A 20501-nucleotide genomic window follows, 5' to 3' on the forward strand; every position below is an offset into this window, starting at 1 on the left:
CTCTCACGGTGCCAAGATGGCGGCGGCGGCGGGCGGCGGCAGTTGCCCCGGGCCTGGCTCCGCGCGGGGCCGCTTCCCGGGCCGGCCGCGGGGCTCCGGCGGGGGCGGGGGCCGCGGCGGACGGGGCAACGGGGCCGAAAGAGTGCGGGTAGCTCTGCGGCGCGGCGGCGGCGCGGCAGGGCCGGGCGGAGCCGAGCCCGGGGAGGACACGGCCCTGCTCCGTTTGCTGGGACTCCACCGGGGCCTGCGCCGGCTCCGCCGCCTGTGGGCCGGCCCGCGCATTCAGCGGGGCCGGGGCCGGGGTCGGGGCCGGGGCTGGGGCCTGAGCCGGGGCTGCCTGCTGGAGGAGGAGAGCAGTGACGGGGAGTCCGACGATGAGGTGAGACAGTCGGAGGCGTCCCCAGCGCTGGGCGGGGCGGAGGCAGGGGGCTTCCAGGGGTCTGGGTGGCCCCGAGGGGTGGTATGGGGAAGCGGAGTCCTCAGGGCTTTTGGGGAGGGAAAGGGCCCTGGAAATAGGCAGGGGAGGAGGTAGGTAGGCTGTGCGGAGCTGTCGGTGGAAGAGGCCTCTGAAAGTGGATAGAGAAGCCTGAGCTGCCGCTGAGCACTTCGGCTCGAGGCAGGTCCTGCAGAAGTGTCCTGGGCTGATCCTTCTTGGTAGTTGGCAAAGCCATGGCTGGAGAGATTTGGGCTAGGAGGCTATGGGACTGCGTGCCCAACCAGTGGTGGTTGACAGCAGAAGCGTGGCTTGAGTGGACGCAGGCTAGCCGGTGGACCTAGGCTGTGGACCTGCAAGCTGCCCCACCCGGTCTCATAAGCTCCGACACATCACATTTCACCAGTGCCCCAATTCTTCCGACTAAAGTGGAGAGAGGGGACAATGGTGGAGGGCTTCTTCTTGGGGGCAGAGGTGCAAGAGACCTGGGACGTAGGTGAGACTGGGCACTCCAGCAGGTCTGAGTTCAGTTCAGGATTTATCACCAGTCTCTCGGAAAGGGCTCAAGGTGTGGGTTGTACTGCTTAGGACGGTTTGTAGCCACCTGAGTGCCCACAGCAGGTCATAATATGATAAACTACTTAATACACACACATGCACACCCCACTTGGGTGCCCCAATTCCCAATTTTCATTCAGAGAGAAACAACAGCTTGAGAGGGTATAGACAGAGTTTCTACTTTTTTCTGAGTTGGAGGATGAAAGAATATTAGGGTAGTGGCTGCTGTCTGACTTAGACCCTGTTCTGTTCCCTTTGAGCCAGTGGTCCACTGATGACTTGTGCTGGTGTGGTCTGAAACTGGGGATGCGATTTCAAAATACGTTCTGTCTCCATCCCTGGGAAGAGATTGTGTATTTTTCCCCTTCACCTTCTAGTCTTTTTAGTTCACTTGTAAATAGGGATACGTTAAGGGGGAAGCTGGGGATATTCCTCAATACCTGAGTATCAGGCTAAACAAGGGCTTTGGCACTGACTGCTGTTTCTCCCCTCCACCCCTGGTCCCCTAAATCAGGAGTTTCAGGGTTTTCATTCAGATGAAGATGTGGCCCCCAGTTCCCTGCGCTCTGCGCTCCGATCCCAGCGAGGTGAGTGACGGGGAAACTCTACCTCTGTAGCTTTATAGGAATGTTACTCTTGCTTTTTGTGTTAGCTCTGCCCTGCTCTAGAGTCTCCATCAGTTACCAAGTGTGTTCTGTGTCAAAGCCCCAGCTAGGCTGGGCTGTGGGGGAAGCAGACAAGTCAGAGTCCCTGTACTCCTGGAGTCTTCCTTTGTCTGCAGGGCCAGCTTGACCCATCTCCCCACACCTATTCTCCTTTTAGGTCGAGCCCCCCGAGGTCGGGGCCGCAAGCATAAGACGACCCCCCTTCCGCCTCCTCGCCTAGCAGATGTGGCTCCTACACCCCCAAAGACTCCTGCCCGGAAACGGGGTGAGGAGGGCACAGAACGGATGGTGCAGGCACTGACTGAACTTCTCCGGCGGGCCCAGGCACCCCCAGCCCCCCGGAGCCGGGCATGTGAGTCCTCCACCCCCCGTCGGTCTCGGGGACGGCCCCCAGGACGGCCAGCAGGCCCCTGCAGGAAGAAGCAACAAGCAGTAGTGGTGGCAGAAGCAGCTGTGACAATCCCCAAACCTGAGCCCCCACCTCCTGTTGTTCCAGTAAAACACCGAACTGGCAGCTGGAAGTGCAAGGAGGGGCCCGGCCCAGGCCCTGGGACCCCCAAGCGTGGAGGACAGTCTGGGCGAGGAGGCCGTGGAGGCAGGGGCAGAGGCCGAGGCCGGCTCCCCCTCGTGATCAAGTTTGTTTCAAAGGCCAAAAAAATGAAGATGGGACAGTTGTCCTTGGGACTTGAATCAGGTCAGGGTCAAGATCAGCATGAGGAAAGCTGGCAGGATGCCCCCCAGGGAAGAGTTGGATCTGGGCAAGAAGAGGGCCCCTGCTGGAGGAAGGAGCAGAAGCTGGAGGAGGAGGGAGAGGAGGAGAAAGAAGAGGAAGATGAGGAGGAAGAGAGAGCTGTAGCTGAGGAAGCAATGGTGCTAGCCGAGGAAAAGGAAGAGGCAAAGCTGCCGTCACCACCCCTGACTCCTCCAGCCCCTCCACCTCCTCCATCCCTGCCACCCCCTTCAGCATCTCCTCCGTCCCCACTTTGCCCTCCCCCCCCACCTGTCTCTCCTCCACCCCCACCATCCCCTCCACCGCCTCGTGCCCCTGAGGAGCAGGAAGAGTCCCCTCCTCCCGTGGTCCCAGCTACATGCTCGCGGAAGAGGGGCCGGCCTCCCCTAACTCCCAGCCAGCGGGCAGAGCGGGAAGCTGCTCGGGCAGGGCCAGAGGGTACCTCTCCTCCCACTCCAGTCCCCAGCACCGCCACAGGAGGCCCTCTGGAAGACAGCCCCACTGTGGCCCCCAAAAGTACCACCTTTCTGAAGAACATCCGACAGTTTATTATGCCTGTGGTGAGTGCCCGCTCTTCCCGTGTCATCAAGACACCCCGGCGATTTATGGATGAAGACCCCCCCAAGCCCCCAAAGGTGGAGGTCTCACCTACTCTACGGCCTCCCACGGCCGCCTCCCCACCGGCCCCCCAGGAACCAGCACCAGCCCCTTCTCCACCCCGTGCCCCAACTCCTCCATCTACCCCAGTCCTGCTCCCTGAGAAGAGACGGTCCATCCTAAGGGAACCCACATTTCGCTGGACCTCACTGACCCGGGAACTGCCCCCTCCTCCCCCTGCTCCTCCACCGGCCCCACCCCCACTTCCTGCCCCTGTAATTCCTTCCCGGAGGCCCCTGCTCCTTCGGGCCCCTCAATTTACCCCAAGTGAAGCCCACCTGAAGATCTACGAATCGGTGCTTACTACTCCTCCTCTTGGGGCCCCTGAAGCCCCTGAGCCAGAGCCTCCTCCTGCCGATGACTCTCCAGCTGAGCCTGAGCCGCGGGCAGTGGGCCGCACGAACCACCTCAGCTTGCCTCGATTTGCCCCTGTGGTCGCCACTCCTATTAAGGCTGAGATGCCCTCCCCTGGGGCTCCAGCTCCAAGCAGTGGGCAGCAGCTTCACACTCAGCTGCAGCAGCCCCTACAGGCCTTGCAAACCCAGCTGCTGCCCCCAGCACTACCACCACAGCAGTCACTACTGCAGCCACAGTTACAGCTGCAGCCACCACCACAGCAGGCGCCACCACTGGAAAAGGCCCGGATTGCAGGCCTGGGGTCCTTACCACTGTCTGGTGTGGAGGAGAAAATGTTCAGTCTCCTCAAGAGAGCCAAGGTGCAGCTAATCAAGATTGACCAGCAGCAGCAGCAGAAAGTGGCGTCTTTGATGCCGGTGAGCATGGTGCTTTGGCCAGGCCCCTGCACCCAGTCACTCAGGCTCAATTCTCTGCAGTCCCTTTACCTCCTGGCTCTCAGGACACCTAGCATTGCAGGGAACCCTCCAAGCCAGCCTTTCCCCTGTCCCCCAGCTTCTTGGGTTCCTTCCCTGGCCCCATTTGTCCTCACTCCAGCCTCTGACCCTATTTATTCCCCCACCAGCCCAGCCCTGGAGGGCAGATGGAGGAGGTTGTGGGGACTGTCAAGCAGATCCCAGATAGAGGTTCTGTCAAGTCGGAAGATGAATCAGTGGAAACTAAGAGGGAGAGACCATCGGTATGGAGTGGGAAGAAGGCCCTCTGGGTAAGACTGGCAGAGGGAGTATGAGGGGCAGCTCTCCACAGGTATTCCTGGTTTTCCTTCCACCAGGGCCCTGAGTCCCCTGTGCAAGGACCCCGCATCAAACATGTCTGCCGTCATGCTGCTGTGGCCCTGGGTCAGGCCCGGGCCATGGTGCCCGAAGACGTCCCCCGCCTCAGCGCTCTCCCTCTCCGGGATCGGCAGGACCTCAACGCAGAGGGTAGGGGCGGGTGTGTTGTGGGGAAGTTTTGACAGCTGTGCCAAATTTGGGGGTGAGTGAAGGAATCAAGAACCTGGGAGAATGGCAACTGAGTAGAGTGCTTTGGGCAAGGTGGCAAGTGGGTTGGAATGCTAGATCTTAGAGCGGACTTGGGAGCACCTGGAGTCTGAGCATGGTGGGAAAGTTGAATGGGATTTTGGGGAGGTCAGAGGACCGAGGTAGAACTCCTGTGCTTTGTGGCTCCATTCCCACCTCTCCACTGCACTAGATACGTCGTCAGCATCTGAGACTGAGAGCGTCCCATCCCAGTCCCAGCCGGGAAAGGTGGAGTCAGCAGGGCCCGGGGGAGACTCAGAGCCTGCAGGGTCTGGAGGGACCCTGGCACATGCACCTCGGCGCTCACTGCCCTCCCATCACGGCAAGAAGATGCGGATGGCACGGTGTGGACACTGTCGGGGCTGCCTGCGTGTGCAGGACTGTGGCTCCTGTGTCAACTGCCTGGACAAGCCCAAGTTTGGGGGCCCCAACACCAAGAAGCAGTGCTGTGTGTGAGTAGCTGGGGCGCAGGCTCCGTTCCCACCCATGGTTGTCAGTCACCCAGGCCTCCTGCCCCAGCAGAGCAGTGGGATTGGCATCCTTGTGGAGAGCTTCCTCTCTTCCCCCAGACCACCAGTCCCCTACCCTGGTGACGTGCTGCTCCCCTCCCCAGATACCGGAAGTGTGACAAGATAGAGGCTCGGAAGATGGAACGGCTGGCCAAAAAAGGTAACGAGGCTTGAGAAGCGTTTCTTTACACAGTCTTACTGAGATGCATGGTATAGAGGAAACCATGTCTTTCTCTGCCCTCCTCCCTGTGTCTTTGCAGTCCAGCACCTTTGTCGTTGTTCCCATCGTGCACTTCTGTATCTCCTGTACTTGTTCTCTTCTGCCCCGCTTTTTTCTGGCTTTTCTCCATCCTAGTGTCCACGTCCTTGGCTGAGCTCAGATCTTACTGAGTCCCCTGTTCCCACAGGCCGGACGATAGTGAAGACGCTGTTGCCCTGGGATTCCGATGAATCTCCTGAGGCCTCCCCTGGTCCTCCAGGCCCACGCCGGGGGGCGGGAGCTGGGGGGCCCCGGGAGGAGGTGGTGGCCCCCCCAGGGCCCGAGGAGCAGGACTCCTTCCTACTGCAGCGCAAGTCAGCCCGGCGCTGCGTCAAACAGCGACCCTCCTATGATATCTTCGAGGACTCGGATGACTCAGAGCCCGGGGGTCCCCCTGCTCCTCGGCGTCGGACCCCCCGGGAGAATGGTATGAATTGTTTGCTGCTTTCGCTATCAGTCCTGTGTGTGGAATAGTTAGGACTCCCCAACCCAAGGCTCTGTCAGTCTCCAGGAGAGTGACTGAGTGAAGAGAAGGGCGGTTTTAGTGGGCAGGGAGAACGGGTACGGGAGGTTTTCAGTAGGTTATTGAACAAGGCTCAAGTCATCCTCATGGACCTGGGCTTGTTAAAGGCCTGGGGATCTGGAAATCACATGGGGGCGGTCGAGGAGTGGGGATGGGACAGAGAAAAGGGGGAACCTCACCATTCCTGTGTCCCGCCTAGAGCTGCCAGTGCCAGAACCAGAGGAGCAGAGTCGGCCCCGCAAACCCACCCTGCAGCCTGTGTTGCAGCTCAAGGCCCGAAGGCGCCTGGACAAGGTCAGCACAGCCCCTACACCAAGAACCTGAGCCCCGTGTGAGGCGTGGCTCCATCCCAAGGAGCTTCCTGGCAAGTCAGGGTCACAGGCTCACCTGAGTGCTGTAGTGTGTCCATGCCAGAGGACAGGCTCTGAGTGACTGAAGCAGGCATCTCTCTTTGGAAGGCCAAGTAGGATCTAGGCAAAAAGCAGGGTGGCGTAGGCTGGGGAGAGGGCAGTGAGAAGTTGGTAAATGGTGGGGCTGCAGCCCTCTTAGCTCCGCTGTCCCTCTCTAGGATGCTTTGGCCCCTGGCCCTTTTGCCTCTTTTCCCAATGGCTGGACTGGAAAACAAAAGTCTCCAGATGGCGTGCACCGGGTTCGTGTGGATTTTAAGGTATGGCATAGGGTGGTGGGGACTCTGGTGGGAAGAAACGTGTTGGTTATGAATGAGAACTCTGGGCTTTAAGTTTGGATCTTGCTGTGTTGCTGGCTGCTCTCTGATTCTGCATCTTCTCTTCCCTCAGGAGGATTGTGACCTGGAGAACGTGTGGCTAATGGGTGGCCTAAGCGTACTCACCTCCGTGCCAGGGGGACCACCCATGGTGTGCTTGCTGTGTGCCAGCAAAGGCCTACATGAGGTTGGATCCCTTTCCCCTTAAGTCTCCGTTAGCCCTGACTGCCTGGTGTTTGGGCCCTTTAAACAGGGTCACCCTCTCTGGCCTCCTGGCCCCTCACTCTGCCCATTGTTCACTCTCCCCACTCCTAGCTGGTGTTCTGCCAGGTCTGCTGTGACCCTTTCCACCCATTCTGCCTGGAGGAGGCCGAGCGGCCCCTGCCCCAACATCATGACACTTGGTGCTGCCGCCGCTGCAAGTTTTGCCACGTCTGTGGGCGCAAAGGCCGGGGATCCAAGGTTTGGGCACAAGGGCCGTGGCAGTGGCGGCATGGAGGAGAGGGGTGTCTCTGAGCCAGTAGGTTTTGCTATTGCTGTCTTTCTCCGATATCCTGCAGCACCTCCTGGAGTGTGAGCGCTGCCGCCATGCTTATCACCCAGCCTGTCTGGGGCCCAGCTACCCAACCCGGGCCACACGCAAACGGCGCCACTGGGTGAGAGATGAGGCCCCCTCCTCTGGCTTTGGAGCTCTAATTAATGCCGCCGCCACCCCAGGATTGCTCTAGGCCAGGGCTCTTGGGGATGGGAGGGTGGAGGTCCTCTTAAGAGTTTGATAAGCATCACATGTCCTCTTCAAGAATTTTGCACAGACAAGATTTCTGTGCAGAATTTGTATGTAATGGTTTTACAGGCTCATGGATTCCGTAGTCCCCAGCTCACAGTCCCCTGCTGTAGCCTCATCTCTTCCGTCTCACTCTGCCGGTCTCCACACTTCATCTCTCTCCTGCCCTGCTTCTTTGCCTCTCCATCCTCCTCTTCACCTCTCCCGCACACCTGTTCCCCTTACCCGTCCTTCAGCATCTGTCTCCTGCCCACTCCTGTTTGCCCCTCCCCACTTCACACTTCTCCAGCCTGGTGTCTATGTTCTCCCACTAACATTGTCCTGCCCCTCCAGATCTGCTCAGCCTGCGTGCGCTGTAAGAGCTGTGGGGCGACTCCAGGCAAGAACTGGGACGTCGAATGGTCGGGAGATTACAGCCTCTGCCCCAGGTGCACCCAGCTCTTTGAGAAAGGTGGGGACCTGGCAGGGGACCGGGGCCCCGGGGGCCACCGGGGAGTGGGCCAGGTTCCTAGACAAGCAGCTGGAAGAGATTCTCTCTGCTAGTATTTCTCCATTCTTTTCTCTGGAGCCTTTCTTTCCATTCAAAGTATTCTTTTGTAGGAGCCCATCTAGTACTTAAGAGAGGGACACGGCCCCTCTGAGGACAGTGGGAGTGGAGGGCTTGGACCCCACCCTCATGGTGGTCCCGGCAGTACCTCCTAGAACTTTAAGTCTCCGCTGAGCTCTCTGAAGACCTGGGCTTCCTCGTTGGCTCAAGCAGCAGGTTTAGCAAGGCTCTTTGCATTGTGAGGCCTTAGGGCTGCAGAGTTAGGAGAGCATCGTTATCTTTAGCCAGCCTTTGGGGCGTGGTAGGGACCCAAGTGGGGCAGGACAGGGCAGCTTGTGCAGCAGTCGTGGGCCGGCTGGCCTCCATGCCAGGCTGCTGAGGGCAGCTCATGGCACCAACTCCTCTGACTTTTCTTGCTCCAGGAAACTACTGCCCGATCTGCACACGCTGCTACGAAGACAATGACTACGAGAGCAAGATGATGCAGTGTGCACAGTGTGACCACTGGGTGCACGCCAAGTGTGAGGGGCTCTCAGGTGAGTGGGCAAAGCCTGGGCATGGCCTCAGCCCTGCCCTGCCCTTTGCTGCAGGCTCTCAGGGGACAGCGAAATGTTCTTGGTGACCTGGGGCGGTCTGAGAACTTCCACGTCACTGAAACCATTTTTCCCTTTCCTGCTCTGGCTATTCTAGATGAAGACTACGAGATCCTTTCAGGGCTGCCAGACTCGGTGCTGTACACCTGTGGGCCGTGTGCTGGGGCCACACACCCTCGCTGGCGAGAGGCCCTGAGTGGGGCCCTACAGGGGGGCCTGCGCCAGGTGCTTCAGGGCCTGCTGAACTCCAAGGTGGCAGGCCCACTGCTGCTGTGCGCCCAGGTCTGCGGGCCCGGATGACTGGACGGGAGGGGCCCGGCCCAGCACGAGCCCTGCTGACTTCCCCTCTTTGCAGTGTGGGCAGGAAGGACAGCAGCTGCACCCAGGGCCCTGCGACCTGCACGCTGTGAGCCGGCGCTTCGAGGAGGGCCACTACAAGTCTGTGGTGAGTGGTACACTGAGGAGCCGCTGCGCGCCTGGGGGAGAGGATTGGGGTGGGGGCTCGGGTCCTGACAAACCGCCTTACAGCACAGCTTCATGGAGGACGTGGTGAGCATCCTGATGAGGCACTCTGAGGAAGGAGAGATGCTGGAGCGCCGGGCTGGAGGCCAGACCAAGGGGCTCCTACTGAAGGTGAGCTCTTTGGGGGCCGCCCTGAGGGTGACTTGCACGGTAGCAGGGAGGAGAGAGTGGGTTCCTGCCCCCACCACCTCTCCTGGGGAAGACAGTTTTTCTCATCCTGTTAACCTGCTCCCCAGCTGCTAGAGTCTGCGTTCGGCTGGTTCGACGCCCACGACCCCAAGTACTGGCGACGGAGTACCCGGCTGCCCAAGTGAGCAAGGCTGGGTAGCAGGAGGGGAACCAGGAAGAGAGGGCAAAGGCAGGGGCGCCTGGGAATCCAGGGTCCAGCTGGACTGAGAATAGACATGGAGCAGGGTTAGGGTCTTGGAGGGCAGTGGGACCAGGATGAGAGTCCCCAGTGGTTCTAGATGAGCAGAGACTCATATTGTGTGGTTAATTCTTATTTTGGCTGTACATTATGCAAGGTGGTGTTGGGGACAGCAGTGGGCAAGCTATGTTTGGGGGGTTGGGCAGGCACTGATAACCTGGACAGTTAGGGCTTTGATGGGGTGGCCCAGGGGCTGTGGGAGCTCAGAGGAGGTGCCTGCCTAGGAGCCTCGGGTCTGAGGCTTCCCAGAGAAATGACATCTAAGCTGAAAAGTGGAGGAGACGTATTCTGGGCGCAGAGGACAGTATTTTATGTGGCAAAGGTGGCACAAGAGGGTCTGGCTTGTTTGGAAGGCTGAGAGAAGTTTCGCGTAGAGAGAGGACAGAGGGGCTCATGGCATAATCAGGTTGATACTATGGGTGGCCCCAGTCCAGCACCCCTCGATAGATGTGTCAGAGGCTGACCCTGCCTGTCCACAGCGGAGTCCTTCCCAATGCGGTGTTGCCCCCATCCCTGGACCACGTCTACGCTCAGTGGAGGCAGCAGGAACCAGAGACCCCAGAATCAGGGCAGCCTCCAGGCGATCCCTCAACAGGTACTGGGCAGTTGGGGCTAGAAGCTTGATCACTTAGTTGGTGGGCCAGGCTCCAGGTCCTCATTCTTAGACCGTCCTTCCCACACCCCTACCAGCTTTCCAGGGCAAGGATTCAGCTGCTTTCTCACACCTGGAGGACCCCCGTCAGTGTGCGCTCTGCCTCAAATACGGGGATGCAGACTCTAAGGTGAGGGCTACTGCGTGAAGACCCAGGTTGCAAGGTCTGATCTCTGACTCTTCCCCTCACACCATGACTCTGCCCCCAGGAGGCGGGACGGCTCCTGTACATTGGGCAGAATGAGTGGACACATGTCAACTGTGCCATTTGGTCAGCCGAAGTGTTTGAAGAAAATGACGGCTCCCTCAAGAACGTGCATGCTGCTGTGGCTCGAGGGAGGCAGATGGTGAGGGCGCGGGCCTGGAGAGGGGGCAGTTCTCGGGGGCTGGGGTGGGGCCCACCTCGAGGAGAGACAGCTCTGGTTTCGCAGTCTCCGCCGCAGCTTGTCCTTGGTGCCTCTTTTGGCTGTCCAGGACTCTAGTGCCGCAGCAAAAGCAAGTCTTTTCCTATCTGTGCTCTCTCGCTTAATGGGGGCCTGAAGCCTCGGAGACTAAAAGTTAGATGATCTGTTACTAGGCTTGTGTGGCATTGACCTCTTACTCCATCCCTGTGAGGTGAGGTACTGCGTGGGAACCCCCCTCTGTGGGGTGCCGCTAGCTCACCCTCAGGAAGTAGGATGAGAGAGACCTGCCACAGCGGGCAGGTGTGAGGGTTCAGTAAAGTAATATGGGCTCCACGTTAGAACAGCATGAGGAAATCTCAGCTCCTGTTATTTTTCTTCCTGCTACAACTCTGTTTCAAGGAGTCTGCTCTTATTTTGATGTGTGCCTGGGCCTGGATGCCACTGGTGGGGAGTAACGTGCTGTTGTTCTGTGAGGTGCTAGGCTCAGCAGGGGCCCAAGGGAGTCTTTGAGGACAGCGATGCTGGGTGTCAGGCCCTGCTTCCTCGCCTAGCAGCCCCTTCTGCCCATAGCGCTGTGAACTCTGCCTGAAGCCTGGTGCCACGGTGGGCTGCTGCCTTTCCTCCTGCCTCAGCAACTTCCACTTCATGTGCGCCCGGGCCAGCTACTGCATTTTCCAGGATGACAAGAAAGTGTTCTGCCAGAAGCACACAGACCTGCTGGATGGCAAGGTGGGCCCTCACCTTGGGGACACACTGCCCCACTGCTCTCTCTCTTCTTCCTCTCAGGGAGCCCCGTAGGCCCTTGAGCCTCACCCAGCTGCCTCTTAGTGTCTCTTCCTTGTTCCCTTGCTGTCCGCCCCCAGTCCTTTAGTCAAGCCCCTTGACTGACCAGTCTCTGGAGCAAGCCTTCCCTCACATCCCCCTCACCCCCTCACCAATCCAGCAACCCCATTTGCCACCCACCTCCCAGGAGATCGTGAACCCTGACGGTTTTGATGTTCTCCGCCGAGTCTACGTGGACTTTGAGGGCATCAATTTCAAGCGAAAGTTCTTGACGGGGCTTGAACCTGATGCCATCAATGTACTCATTGGTAAGCAGCTTGCTCTCTCCCCTCATCTTCCTGACCCTGCCTAGGCCCGCTCTCCTGACCTCTCCCACCCACCTGTACCATAGGCTCCATTCGGATCGACTCCTTGGGCACTCTGTCTGACCTCTCAGACTGTGAGGGACGGCTCTTCCCCGTTGGCTACCAGTGAGCAACCCAAGGGGTGTTGGTGGGGCTGGGGGCTTCCAAGGCTGGATCTTGTTTCCCAAGTTGTCCTGTCCCTTTTGTCCTACGCGCCACCCACCCCCACCTCCCCCCGCCCCAGGTGCTCCCGTCTGTACTGGAGCACGGTAGATGCTCGGCGGCGCTGCTGGTATCGGTGCCGGATCCTGGAGTATCGGCCATGGGGGCCAAGAGAAGAGCCGGTTCACCTGGAGGCAGCAGAAGAGAACCAGACCATTGTGCACAGTCCTGCCCCTTCCTCAGGTATGGCCTTGGAGCTCACGCATTTTTTCCCCGAGTGCTGCCCTCCGCAAGCAGCTACCCATCAAGCGTTGTTCTCCTGTGCCCTAACGAAATCCCAGGACGTTTGCCATTGTTCTGTGTGTTGTAGTGGTGGTAGCTTAAGATTAACTTCGTGCCAGGAAGTGAGGAGAGAGGCAGGTGCACACTAACTGCTTGTGAGGGTGGCAGTTTCTGGACAAATGTAAGGAGCGTTTATGGCCACCTGACTTGGGGCTCCGTGCTTGTGTTATGCTCCCCGCAGCCCCTTGAAAAAGGGATAAGCTCCTTTGTACATCCTAGAGGGGGCATAGTGGTGAAGCCAGGATTTAACCCTAGACCCGCTCATTTCCCAAACTGACACCCTCCCCTCCATGCCAGCGCTTAGGGCTGGTTGGCAGGAAGCACAGAATGGGCTCAAGGACTGGTAGAGAGAGGGGTCCTGGTGGGCCCAGTGGGAGGAGGGAGAGACGTGGATCAAGCTTGTGGGCAAGGTGTGTGTTCTGGGTTGGAGCACAACATGGAGAGAGGGGAAAGAGAGTACAGCCACCCTGGCTGGAAACACAGGAGCATTGGGAGCAGGCAGCAGAGATCAGCGTGTACAGATTGGGTGGAGCCAGGTCACGGGGCGCCACAAGCGCCAGGATGGGGTGGATGCCTTTGATGTGGCTGGGATGTGCAGCGCCAGTAAGAAAGTGGTAGGACTGGCCGTGCTGGAGGGAGGGCCGTACCCTGCGTGGGGCCTGAATCTGGGAGGGAACAGCAGGCATCCAGGAAGTGAGGAAATGGCCAAGGATGGGTGAGGGGGTCACAAAGGGACTCTGAGCCAGGTGTATGGGGAGGTTTTGCAGAAGTCAGAGAGGTTTGAGATCTGGGCCATGACTGGGAACGCAAGCACCTTGTGCCCGGGTCAGGGGCCAGATGGAGGTGTGGGTGCCTCAAGAGGATGAAAGCTGTGTGAGCAGAGGCTTTCACAAGGAGCCCCCGCCACCCACCACCCCATTCTCTTGCCTCTCTAGAGCCCCCAGATCATGTGGACCCCCCGCCAGATACAGATGCCCTTATCCCTAGAGCTCCTGAGCACCACCCACCCGTTCAGAACCCGGACCCCCCACCTCGGCTGGATCCAAGCAGCGCCCCTCCTCCAGCTCCCCGCTCCTTCTCGGGGGCTCGAATCAAAGTGCCCAACTACTCACCATCCCGGAGGCCCTTGGGGGGTGTGTCCTTTGGACCCCTGCCCTCCCCTGGTGTGTACCTGGAAGTCCTGGGGAGGGGTGGGGCAGGGTGAGGCAGGAACTCCTGGCTGACACTAACCCTTCCCCCTACAGGAAGTCCATCTTCTCTGACCCACCACATCCCTACAGTGGGAGACCCGGACTTCCCAGCTCCCCCGAGACGCTCCCGTCGCACCAGCCCTCTGGCTTCCAGGCTGCCACCTTCACGGCGGGCCTCTCCCCCTCTCAGAACCTCTCCTCAGCTCAGGGTGCCCCCTCCTACCTCAGTCGTTAGAGCCCTCGCACCTACCTCAGGGGAGCTGGCTCCCCCAAGCCGGGCCCCGTCTCCTCCACCACCCCCTGAAGACCTGGGCCCAGACTTTGAGGACATGGAGGTGGTGTCAGGACTGAGTGCTGCTGACCTGGACTTTGCGGCCAGCCTGCTGGGGACTGAGCCCTTCCAGGAAGAGATCGTGGCTGCGGGGGCCGGGGGGAGCAGCCATGGGGGCCCGGGGGACAGCTCAGAGGAGGAGGCTGGCCCCACCCCCCGCTACGTCCACTTCCCTGTGACTGTGGTGTCCGGCCCTGCCCTGGTCCCCGGTGCCCTCCCCGGAGCCCCCCGCATTGAACAGCTGGATGGAGTGGATGATGGCACCGACAGCGAGGCCGAGGCAGTCCAGCAGCCTCGGGGCCAGGGGACTCCTCCTTCAGGGCCAGGAGCAGGCCGGGCGGGGATCATCGGGGCTACAGGGGACAGGGCCCGACCTCCTGAGGACTTGCCGTCAGAAATCGTGGATTTTGTGTTGAAGAACCTAGGGGGTCCTGGGGAGGGGGGTGCTGGACCCAGAGAGGAGCCCCTCCCCCCAGCACCTCCTCTGGCCAACGGCAGCCAGCCCCCTCAGGGCCTGCCCCCTAACCCAGCTGACCCCACCCGGACGTTTGCCTGGCTCCCTGGACCCCCAGGGGTCCGGGTATTGAGCCTGGGCCCTGCCCCTGAGCCCCCGAAACCTGCCGCATCCAAGATCATCCTTGTCAACAAGCTGGGGCAGGTGTTTGTAAAGATGGCGGGGGAGGGTGAACCTGTCTCAACCCCAGTGAAGCCACCGCCTCTGCCCCCTCCCATGCCCCCCACGGCCCCCACTTCCTGGACTCTGCCCCCAGGACCCTTGCTGGGTGTGTTGCCAGTGGTAGGGGTGGTCCGCCCTGCCCCGCCCCCACCTCCCCCTCCATTGACGCTGGTGTTGAGCAGTGGGCCCCCCAGCCCGCCCCGCCAGGCCATCCGTGTCAAAAGGGTGTCCACCTTCTCTGGCCGTTCTCCACCAGCGCCTCCGCCAAGCAAGACTCCCCGGCTGGAGGAAGATGGAGAGTCCTTGGAGGACCCCCCCCAGGGTCCAGGGCCTTGTGGCAGTGGGTGAGTGAGTGTGGCCAGGCTGTGGAGTGGGGGAGAGGTGGGCAGAGGAAGGCACTTAGCCTTCTTACGGTGCCCCTACCCCAGGTTCAGCCGAGTGAGGATGAAAACGCCCACCGTGCGTGGAGTTCTCGACCTGGGTGATCCTGGGGAGCCCACTGCGGGGGAAAGCCCGAGGTGAGTGGCCAGCCTCCTTTCCCTGGAGGCTCTGGTACCGCTGTCCTTTCCTCCTTCTGACAGGTCTCTTCTCACAGGCCCCTCCAGGACCGGTCCCCTCTGCTGCCACTTCCCGAAGGTGGTCCTCCCAGGGCCCCTGATGGTCCCCCTGACCTGCTGCTTGAGTCCCAGTGGCACCACTACTCAGGTAGGGACCAGCCTCTCCCTCTCACTGCCTCCCTCCCCCATTCTGGTCTCAGCTGAGTAACTGACATACACAATTGGTCCACTTTAAACACTCCCTGGGTGTTGCACCTTGCACACTCAACGTGGATACAAGCCTGAGGCGAGGTGCTAGGGTTGCAGAGATACCCTTAGGAGCTTGTGGCCTGTGGCAGAAATAAACACATGCCTGTCCAGTGTCCCCAAAAGGCCAAGGAAGGGCTTCAGAACTTTGTGTGCCAGGGTCAGCGGGTTAGGTACCTAGTAAAGCCAAAGATGGGGTTCTGGGGATCATTCAGAAAGGGTTCAGCCCACTTGAGACCCAGAGGAAGGGCAAGAGCAGTAGGGAAGTCAGAGGAGAGTGGTGTCCAGAGGCTCAGGGAAGGCAGTAGTTAGCCATCCCAGCTGCTGCAGAGGCCACCATGCACATGGGGTCTGGGAAAGGTGTACTATCTGTACAGGTAGCACAGGGTGGGGAAGATGTGGTGTCAGAGTCCAAAACTGAAGACAGCGGTGATGAGGAAGCCAGAATAAAGCCCAGGCACCTCACCAAAAAGCTCAGCTGAGAGTCTTGGGCGGGGGTGGGGGGAGGGTGGGACAAACTCACAGGGGTTTTGTGTGAGGGCTGTGAAAGCAAAGGCAAGAAGGAAGTTGAATGGGACTCATGGATGGAAAAGGAGGTGGGAGGAGCTGTGGCAGTCAGGTTTGAATTGGAGACCCCTGAGACAGGAGGGCACGAGGAAGGTGTACAGGCATATCTCGTTTTATTGCCCTTCAGTTATCACATTTTTTACAAATTGAAGGTTTTTGGAAACCCTGCATGGAGCAAGTCTTATCAGCGTCATTTTTCCAACAATATGTGCTCACTTTGTGTCTCTGTGTCACACTTTGGTAATTTTCATAATACTTCAAACTTTCTCATTGTCTGTGACGGTGATCTGTGATCAGTGATCTTTGCTGTTACTATTGCAAGAAGATTACAACTTGCTGAAAGCTCAGATGATGGTTAGCATATTTTAGCGATAATTAAGGTATGTACATTGTTTTTTTAGCCATAATGCTGTTGCACATTTAAGAGACTACAATGTAGTGTAAACATAACTTTTATATGCCCTGGGAAACCCAAAAGATTTGTTGACTTGCTTTATTTCAGTATTTACCCTAATGCGGTGGTCCGGAACCGAACCCGCAATATCTCCGAGTTATGCCTGTACTTGCAGAGATAATGAGACATCAGGATGCAGGATGGGGCACTTGGAGCAGTTCTGGCTGATGGACTCAGTGAAGCTGGAAGGGCAGTGCTCTGCTGGTCATGGAGGGCAGGGGGAGAGGGAGTGGGCTCCAGCCAAGTAAGCTGGTAATTGAGCAGCCCAAGGCTCAGAATTTCTTGTGGCCCCAGTCCTGTTGGGATGTGTGGATTTTCTCCATTATGTAGAACTCAACTGCTGAATAGGGAAGTGGAATGAAGTAGAGTGAGACTGTTTAGCTGAAAGGCTACTTACAGGGGTCAGAGATGGCGTAAGGAGGTGGTAGTGACCGTGACAGACAGGTCCCTGCCTGTAGGGACTAGACACATTTTGCTAGAGGAAATCGACATGTAATTAGCAAGCGCACTTCAGCCTAGAATGAGCGCTGTGAGAAAGAAGCCAGTAAGAGAGTGCCTGGGCGAGGCCTCTGTCTACAGACTGGTCTGTGTAGTTATGTTCAGGGAATAGAATGGAAGTGAGGGTGGAGAAAGGCAGAAGTCAGAGGAGGACCCTGGAGCACTTGGAGGCTTGGAGATGATGTGGGTCACACAAGCAAGAGTTAGGTTTAATCTTGCTTAGGGACAGAGGGTGGGCATATGGGCAGGTTGGCCCAGAGAAGTTACATGGGAAGAAAGCTTGGCCATGTGAGTCCTGCCTCTCCTATAATGTGCTCCATTCAAAACATTTGCCCCCATCCCACTCATCTTAGGTACAGTGGTCGGGCCTCAGTCCACATCCTGCTTGAGCCAATAGCATCATTTGGTGCATGGATCCCTCCCTCCTTGAAGCATGTCCTTTCCTGGCTTCCAGCCCTCTCCTCACCTCTGGTTGTGCCTCTTTGTTCTAGCCTGTCAACTTTGGTGTGTCCCAGGACCCTGGCCTTGACTTCTCTATCTCCACTTACTCCTGAGTGCTCTTGTCTATCTTCCTGGCTGTAAAGCCCATCTCTAATTCTGATAGCTCCCAAATCGCTAGCCAGGCTCCTGTATCCTGCTGCCTGCCTGCCATCTCTGCCGCAAGTTGAAAGGGGAGGTTTTCTAAGAGAGATCTCTGACTCAGTGTGTTCTAAACTGAGTTCTTAACTTTCACTACAAACTTGTTTCTCCCTTACCTTTACTGCCTCAGTCAGTGGCCATTGTATCCTTCCAGTTGTTTAGACTCCACACCTGGAGTTGTCCTTGACTCTCCTCTTTCTCACATCCACATCACCTGTGTTAGTTAGGCCTGTCTGTTCTAGCTTTAAATTCTTTAGCCCTTGAGAAGTCCCTTATAGTGTACATATACTTGATTCTGTGAATATGGGCTTTTTATAATACTATAATCTTTACAGAAATCTTTACAGAAATGGGGTGCACATAAAAAAATTGTTGTTTAGTCAATAAGTCATGTCTACCTCTTTTGTGACCCCATGGACTGTACTCCAGCAGGGTCCTGTATCCATGGGATTTTCCAGACAAGAATACTGGAGTGGGTTGCCGTTTTCTTCTCCAGAGGATCATCCCAAGCCAGGGATCGAACACGTGTCTCCTGCTTGGCAGGCAGATTCTTTACTACTGAGCCACCAGGGAAGCCCACTTTTAAAAACACACGTGCAAAATAGTTCTCCAGTATTTTAAGTTTTGTGTGAGATTCAGAAGAATGAGGAGTAGATGGGCATTCGTGATAGACTGAGTTTGAGTGAGCTGTGAACACGTCCTACAGAAAAGGGACTGTAGACCCTTTAGAAGAAATAATGTCCATTCTGTAGGATTCATTGGGCAAATATTGCAGGAGGAAGGCCATTAAATCTAGTAACTGTGCTTGTACCCGAGGAGGAAGGGAAGGCAGAGGGGAGCCAGGGACGTTTGAGTCAAGGAAGGGTGACCCTCCCCAACTCTGATCTGCTCCCTGGGACCAGGTGAGGCTTCAAGCTCCGAGGAAGAGCCTCCATCCCCAGAGGACAAAGAGAACCAGGCCCCTAAACGGGCTGGCCCACACCTGCGTTTCGAGATCAGCAGTGAGGATGGGTTCAGCGTGGAGGCAGAGAGCTTGGAAGGTGAGTTGGGGATAGGGTTGACAGGGAGGGGAGATGTTCCATGGAACAGTATCCTGACAGCTCTGGCCCTGCCCTCTCCCCAGGGGCATGGAGAACTCTGATTGAGAAGGTGCAAGAGGCCCGAGGGCATGCCCGGCTCAGACATCTCTCCTTCAGTGGTAACTGAGGGGGGTCCACAGGGATGCTGGGAGCTGGGATGACTCCCAGTTGACAGGATGGGCCTCTGACATGACCAGTGTGTCCTCACCGTTGACTCTCCCCAGGAATGAGTGGGGCAAGGCTCCTGGGCATCCACCACGATGCTGTCATCTTCCTGGCAGAGCAGCTGCCTGGGGCTCAGCGCTGCCAGCACTACAAGTTCCGCTACCACCAGCAGGGAGAGGGCCAGGAGGAGCCACCCCTGAATCCCCATGGGGCAGCCCGCGCTGAGGTCTATCTCCGGTGAGAGGTCTGGGGTGTGGTGCCTGGGTCCGGGTAGCCCTAGAGGAGTTCTCAAGGGTGGAAATTTAGTCTGCTTGGAAACTGAGGTCTGAGAAGACACTAGGTTACTCCAGAAGTTGTTTCTGGAGACCACATCAGAAGAATGAACCCCATCTCTTCCCTTTTGCTGTGTCTTCAATAGTAGCAGTATTCTTCCTGCCCCACCAGCAGCAGGCCCAGGCCAAAGAATAGATGGGTAGCATCTTCCTGAGAGAATGGCTACGAACCTCCCTCCTTTCCTCCCTCCCACCTGCAGCAAGTGCACCTTTGACATGTTCAACTTCCTGGCCTCCCAGCACCGGGTGCTTCCTGAGGGAGCCACCTGTGACGAGGAAGAGGACGAGGTGCAGCTCAGGTCAACCAGGTATGGGAGGCAGGCCAGGGTGCTGGGAGTGGTCTGGAAGGGCCCAAAAGAGGGTAATCAGGGCAAGAGAAGTTATTTCTGGGTACCAGCCTGTGTGACACTGCCATCCCCCACCAGACGTGCCACCAGTCTGGAGCTGCCCATGGCCATGCGCTTTCGCCACCTCAAGAAGACATCCAAAGAGGCTGTGGGTGTCTACAGGTTCGTGGGGTTGTGGGGAGGATGCCCCTTGGGTGGACAGGCAGGTGCCCGGGTCCGGGGCTGCCTTGGTTCTGTCCCCCTGACCTCCCCCTTGCCCATCCTACCCTGCAGATCTGCCATCCACGGGCGGGGCCTGTTCTGTAAGCGCAACATCGATGCCGGCGAGATGGTCATTGAGTACTCTGGTATTGTCATTCGCTCTGTGCTGACTGACAAGCGGGAGAAGTTCTATGATGGGAAGGTAGGCTCTGCCAGGCCGTGGGAATGAGGCAGCTGAAACAGGGCGGTCCATGGGAACAGAGCCTCTGACGTTCCCACCCTGTCCCTGTAGGGCATTGGGTGCTACATGTTCCGCATGGATGACTTTGACGTGGTGGACGCCACCATGCATGGCAATGCTGCCCGCTTCATCAACCACTCGTGTGAGCCCAATTGCTTCTCTCGAGTCATCCATGTGGAGGGCCAGAAGCACATCGTCATCTTCGCCCTGCGCCGCATCCTGCGTGGTGAGGAGCTCACCTATGACTACAAGTTCCCCATTGAGGATGCCAGCAACAAGCTGCCCTGCAACTGTGGCGCCAAGCGCTGCCGTCGCTTCCTTAACTGAAGCAGTGGCTGCCTGCCACGCCCCCCGCTGCCATCTTGCCCCTAGCTTGGGGGCTCCCTCGTCCCTCCCAGAGCATCTCACCTCCACCCTCATGTTCAGGGTGGATGTGGGCATGCAGGTGGCGAGGGCCCTGCCTCCACCCCTCCAGCCCACCCAGCAATCGCCCCCTTCTTGCCCTGGGGGCCCAGGATGTAGATATTGTACAAAAGTTTCTAAATCCCTTCTTTTCTATGCACTTTTTTATTTAAGGGGGTGGGATCCCAGGTGGGACCCCCCCCACAATAAAGTCTGTCAATGTTTGGAGAGGTGGTCTTCCATTTGTATGGTGCAGGGGACAGGTAGGACCTCGTTTCTCTGTGCCCCACACTCATCCTGAGCCAGGGAAACCCGTCAGCCTGAACAGGTAGGTAAGAGGGCATGGTTCAGAACTAGAATTGTGGGGTCTCTGAAGGCTCATAGCTAAATACAGTACCTATTCTGGGTTAGAATTGAACTAAGTCCTTGTAGATGAACTCTCCCAGGGGGAGCAGGGCCTTTTCTCAGAGGGGACCCTGGTTGCCCAGAGGTAACCCACAGCTGGTCTTGTGAGGTGGGATTGGC

General features: G+C 58.0%; 1 protein-coding gene across 5 annotated transcripts; it reads left to right on the forward strand.

Annotated features, from left to right (window-relative positions):
- On the forward strand, positions 1–20204 carry KMT2B (lysine methyltransferase 2B). Of its 5 annotated transcripts, XM_069550351.1 has the most exons (38): positions 2–379; positions 1506–1578; positions 1814–2008; positions 2153–3816; positions 4023–4136; positions 4230–4380; positions 4649–4928; positions 5090–5145; positions 5393–5671; positions 5967–6061; positions 6336–6434; positions 6565–6678; positions 6807–6953; positions 7052–7147; positions 7609–7726; positions 8245–8358; positions 8513–8697; positions 8771–8860; positions 8944–9048; positions 9174–9247; positions 9844–9959; positions 10055–10146; positions 10226–10363; positions 10991–11149; positions 11391–11511; positions 11595–11673; positions 11792–11952; positions 12987–13214; positions 13296–14592; positions 14677–14766; positions 14844–14953; positions 18112–18249; positions 18333–18407; positions 18513–18690; positions 18986–19093; positions 19211–19294; positions 19406–19535; positions 19626–20204. In XM_069550351.1, exons 1-38 carry the CDS (start codon positions 17–19, stop codon positions 19899–19901), a joined length of 7992 nt encoding a protein of 2663 aa, XP_069406452.1. In that variant the 5' UTR covers positions 2–16; the 3' UTR covers positions 19902–20204. The 5 variants fall into 5 exon arrangements, 2 of the variants coding, with proteins under 2 accessions (XP_069406451.1, XP_069406452.1); XR_011248698.1 differs by having other exon boundaries at positions 1–379; positions 1814–3816; positions 16121–18249; positions 18872–19093; XR_011248697.1 differs by having other exon boundaries at positions 1–379; positions 1814–3816; positions 16121–18249.
- The last annotated feature ends 297 nt before the right edge of the window (positions 20205–20501 follow it).

Source organism: Ovis canadensis, chromosome 14 (genome assembly GCF_042477335.2).
Source record: "Ovis canadensis isolate MfBH-ARS-UI-01 breed Bighorn chromosome 14, ARS-UI_OviCan_v2, whole genome shotgun sequence".
NCBI classification, from domain to species: Eukaryota; Metazoa; Chordata; class Mammalia; order Artiodactyla; family Bovidae; genus Ovis; species Ovis canadensis.